Genomic DNA, 3530 nt, shown 5'->3' with positions numbered 1-3530 from the left:
CTTGAGAGTCTTCTCCTGGAGGCCCCAGGCAGCCAAGGGGACAGGTGGAGGTGGGAGCCCCGGGATCTTGACCCTGGATGGGGTCAGAGATCATCCGGGTTGGAAGCAATTGCTTAATCCAAAACCAGACTTGGCAAAACCAGATTTGGGTTTTGGATTACGCAATCAGTGGTGGGGCAATCCGTGGTGAGGGCAGCCTAGCTCGCCATCTCAGCGGCCGCCGATGGCAGGCTGCAGTCCCGCACAGGCTCTGGGGATGCCCACGGGAAGGACGGGTTGGATGCTGGAACCTGTGGGCAACCAGTGAGGAGGCTGAGTCCCCTCTTTGTTTTTGTTTTTTTTTTTTTAATATATTTTTATTGATTTCAGAGAGGGAGGGAGAGGGAGAGAGAGGGGATCATTGATGGGTTGCTTCCTGCATGCTCCCTCCGGGGGACCGAGCCTGCAACCCAGGCATGTGCCCTTGACTGGAATTGAACCCGGGACCCTTGAGTCCGCAGGCCGACGCTCTATCCGCTGAGCCACACCAGCCAGGGCTGAGGTCCCATCCTTGGAATGTTGGGGGCAGCCAATGAAGAGAGGGGTTGTTGCCTGCTGTGACCCCCAGTCTCCGCGGAGTTGGGAGGTGTCATGGGCACTTGGGAGGGGAGAGAGTCTCAGGGGCCTCCCTCTTCTGCCCCCCTAGACATGACCACTCCCCTGGGCCTTAGCCGCCAGCACCTCAGCTACCTACAAGAGATTGGGAGCGGCTGGTTTGGGAAGGTGAGTGGGCTGGGGGGGTGGGAGGCAGGGGGTCCATACGGTCCGGGGCTGTATTCCTGTGTTGTGTCCATCCCCCTGCTCCTACCACTTCTCATCTGCTCCCCGCCTGCTCCCTTGGCCCCCTCAGTCCACCCATCACCCTCACCTCTGTCCACCTCTCACCCACTCCCACCCGCCCCACCCCCCCTCATCTGTCCGTCAGCGCCTCCCACCTCACTCCATTGATCACTCCGCCTCGCCACCTGGCTCTCCACGCGTCCGTCTGTCCATCCTTCCATCCGTCTGTCCCCGCATCCATCGGACTCTGGGCTTGTGAGTCTCTGACCCGGCACCCGATGGGGGACTAGGGTGGGATATGAGGGGAGGGCCTGGGAAGAGGGGGACGTTGGGAGCCTGCGGTGGGCGGAGGGGACTCCAGGGGAGGGGGCGGGGGAAACCACACCCTCTGACGCCCGGGTCCCCCCTGGACCAGGTGATCCTGGGAGAGGTGTTCTCAGACTACACGCCAGCCCAGGTGGTGGTGAAGGAGCTCCGGGCCAGCGCCGGGCCGCTGGAGCAGCGCAAGTTCATCTCGGAGGCACAGCCCTACAGGTATGCTGGGCGTGGGCCCTGGGGCCGGAGCGGCCGGGGGTGCGCCTCCTGGAGGTGACCTTTGGAAGTGGGCGGAGCATAGTGTGGGGTCAAACCAGGGTTCGAATCCTGGATCTACCTCTTCCACGCTGTGCTGCTCGGTCAAGGGAGCTCCCCCCCCGTCTGAGCCTCGGGTTCTTTCTCTCTCGGGACGGAGCCAGGGATATGAGAGGCAGAAGGAGGAGGGCAAAGGGAGGGCCCGGAAGCAGAGCTGGAGGCCTGCCCTGTCCACTCTGAACCTCAGTATCTTCCTCTGGAAAGTGAGTCCAGGAAGCCCGAGGGTTCTCATGTAGAGGGTAGTGGAAGGGGGGGGGGCGAGGGTACCCCGTAGTGAGCACTGGGTACATCTCAGGCCCCTGCTTCGTGGGTGAGGAAGCGTGGAATCAGAACCACAGCCCAGGGCCCTGAGCTGGCATTCGAAGTGGCCACCGAGGGGCTCCGTCCCCTCTGCCTGCCCCCATGGACGAGGAGGCGGGATCTTGTCCCCTCCCTGCTGGTCTCCCCGCCACTCTAAGGGCTTTAGGTAAACACTCACTAGAAAGTGCCTTGTGCTGTAATAAGCTCCCTATCGGGGAAGGGCTGTGTATAGAGAGACCCTTGTCAGACAGTTTAAACATGGGGTTTACCCCGAAAGACCCAGGCCTTGGATGTTGTCACTCCCTCGCTCTAAAACCGCCGTGGCTCCCTATTGCCCACAGGACCAAGTCCCGCTCCTCTGCACAGCCTGACCCGGTGCCCTTCCTGCCACTGGACCCCTTGCCCCAGCCGCCCTCCTCACTCACCCTCCCACCTGTCAGCCTGTTTCTGCCTCAGGACCCTGGCTGGCCCTGGCTGTTCCCCCTGGGATATCACTCCTGGCTCGGACCCTGCCCTCCTAGGTCCCAGCTCAGACAGGCCTGTGTGCACATGTGCACACGCGCACACGTACACTCACGCATGTATGCACACACGCACATCCAAGGCAGGCCCTGGGATCCCCCACACATCAGCTCCTGTGTTTTCTTCATAACACATACCCAGTTTGTCGATTTCCATCTGCTTCGTTGCTTATTTGCCTGTCTCTGCTGGCAACCGCTAGCCGCGTAGGGCGATTCACATTGATGTCCAATCAACTCAAATTAAAAATTCACTTCCTCCGCTACACTCGCCACAGGCCAGGGCCCAGTGGTCACACAGGGCCAGTGGCTGCCGCGGAGACAGCCCGGGTCTAGAGCGTGTCCACCTTCACAGAACTCTCTGTTGGAGCCGGCAGGACTGCACCGGCCACTCGGGGTCCTCGTTGTCCCCTGGGCACAAGTGCCACCGGCCCTGGGTAGACTGAGCGAGCCAGACCCGAGATCCAATCCCAGCTCAGCCGCCGCGCCCCGCTGTGTGACCCTGGGCTAGTCGCTCTGCCTCTCTGAGCCTCCGTTTCCCCGGCCCCCACGGGGCACAGCGTCCTGCCGCGCAGGGTGGCGGGAGGATCTGATAGCAGGAGCGGCGGCCGGGGCTCCGATTGGTAGGTGTGCAGTGAGCCCAGCTTCCTTCTACGTCTGCCGTCCAATCGCCGGCACGGAGGCTCCCGCCGCTTTTCGAGCCCCGGCACAGACCCGGGTAGAAGCAGGAACGAGAGGCCTATTTTCCCAAGCAGAGCAGGTTGGAACACGGGCCGGGGATGGCCGGGCCCTGGGCTCTGGACCCTGCAGTGCATCCGGGCGCCAGAGGGCAAACGGCTAACCGAGCACATACTCGCGCCAGGCGCTGGGCAACCACGAGCAGCCCCTGCCTCCCCCGGGCGCCAGAGGGCAAACGGCTAACCGAGCACCTACTCGCGCCAGGTCTGGGCTGCAGGCCTGGAACGGCTCATCTCCCCCAGGCCCCAGGCCGTGTGGCGAGGCCAACCTTTCGTTCCACACGTGTTTATTGAACACCTACTGGTCTGAGGCACTAGGGATGTGGATTCATGAACAAAAAGCCCCCAATCCTAGGAATTGGCTGCCTAGTGAAAGAAGGGGCACCCCCGGTGTTGGGGGTCAGTGCGGTTTCGTGGGCAAATGATGTTGCGGCGGAGGCCTGAGGGGTGAGGAGGACTCTGATAGGGAGGGTGTAGGACTGTCCGTGCAAAGGCCGGAGCCTAAGCAAGAACCTGTGTTTGCAGA

General features: G+C 62.3%; 1 protein-coding gene across 1 annotated transcript in view; it reads left to right on the top strand.

The window, feature by feature from the left end:
- The window catches only part of LMTK3 (lemur tyrosine kinase 3), an 18293-nt gene that overhangs the window by 1045 nt on the left and 13718 nt on the right, over positions 1-3530 (top strand). Inside the window, exons 3-4 of the mRNA XM_014550420.1 lie at positions 686-762; positions 1235-1353. Of these exons, the coding sequence (XP_014405906.1) occupies positions 686-762; positions 1235-1353 (196 nt within the window). The remainder of the gene's footprint in view (positions 1-685; positions 763-1234; positions 1354-3530) is intronic.

This window comes from Myotis brandtii, unplaced genomic scaffold (assembly GCF_000412655.1).
Source record: "Myotis brandtii unplaced genomic scaffold, ASM41265v1 scaffold601, whole genome shotgun sequence".
In the NCBI taxonomy this organism is placed as follows: Eukaryota; Metazoa; Chordata; class Mammalia; order Chiroptera; family Vespertilionidae; genus Myotis; species Myotis brandtii.
This window is presented reverse-complemented; position numbering and strand designations above follow the sequence as displayed.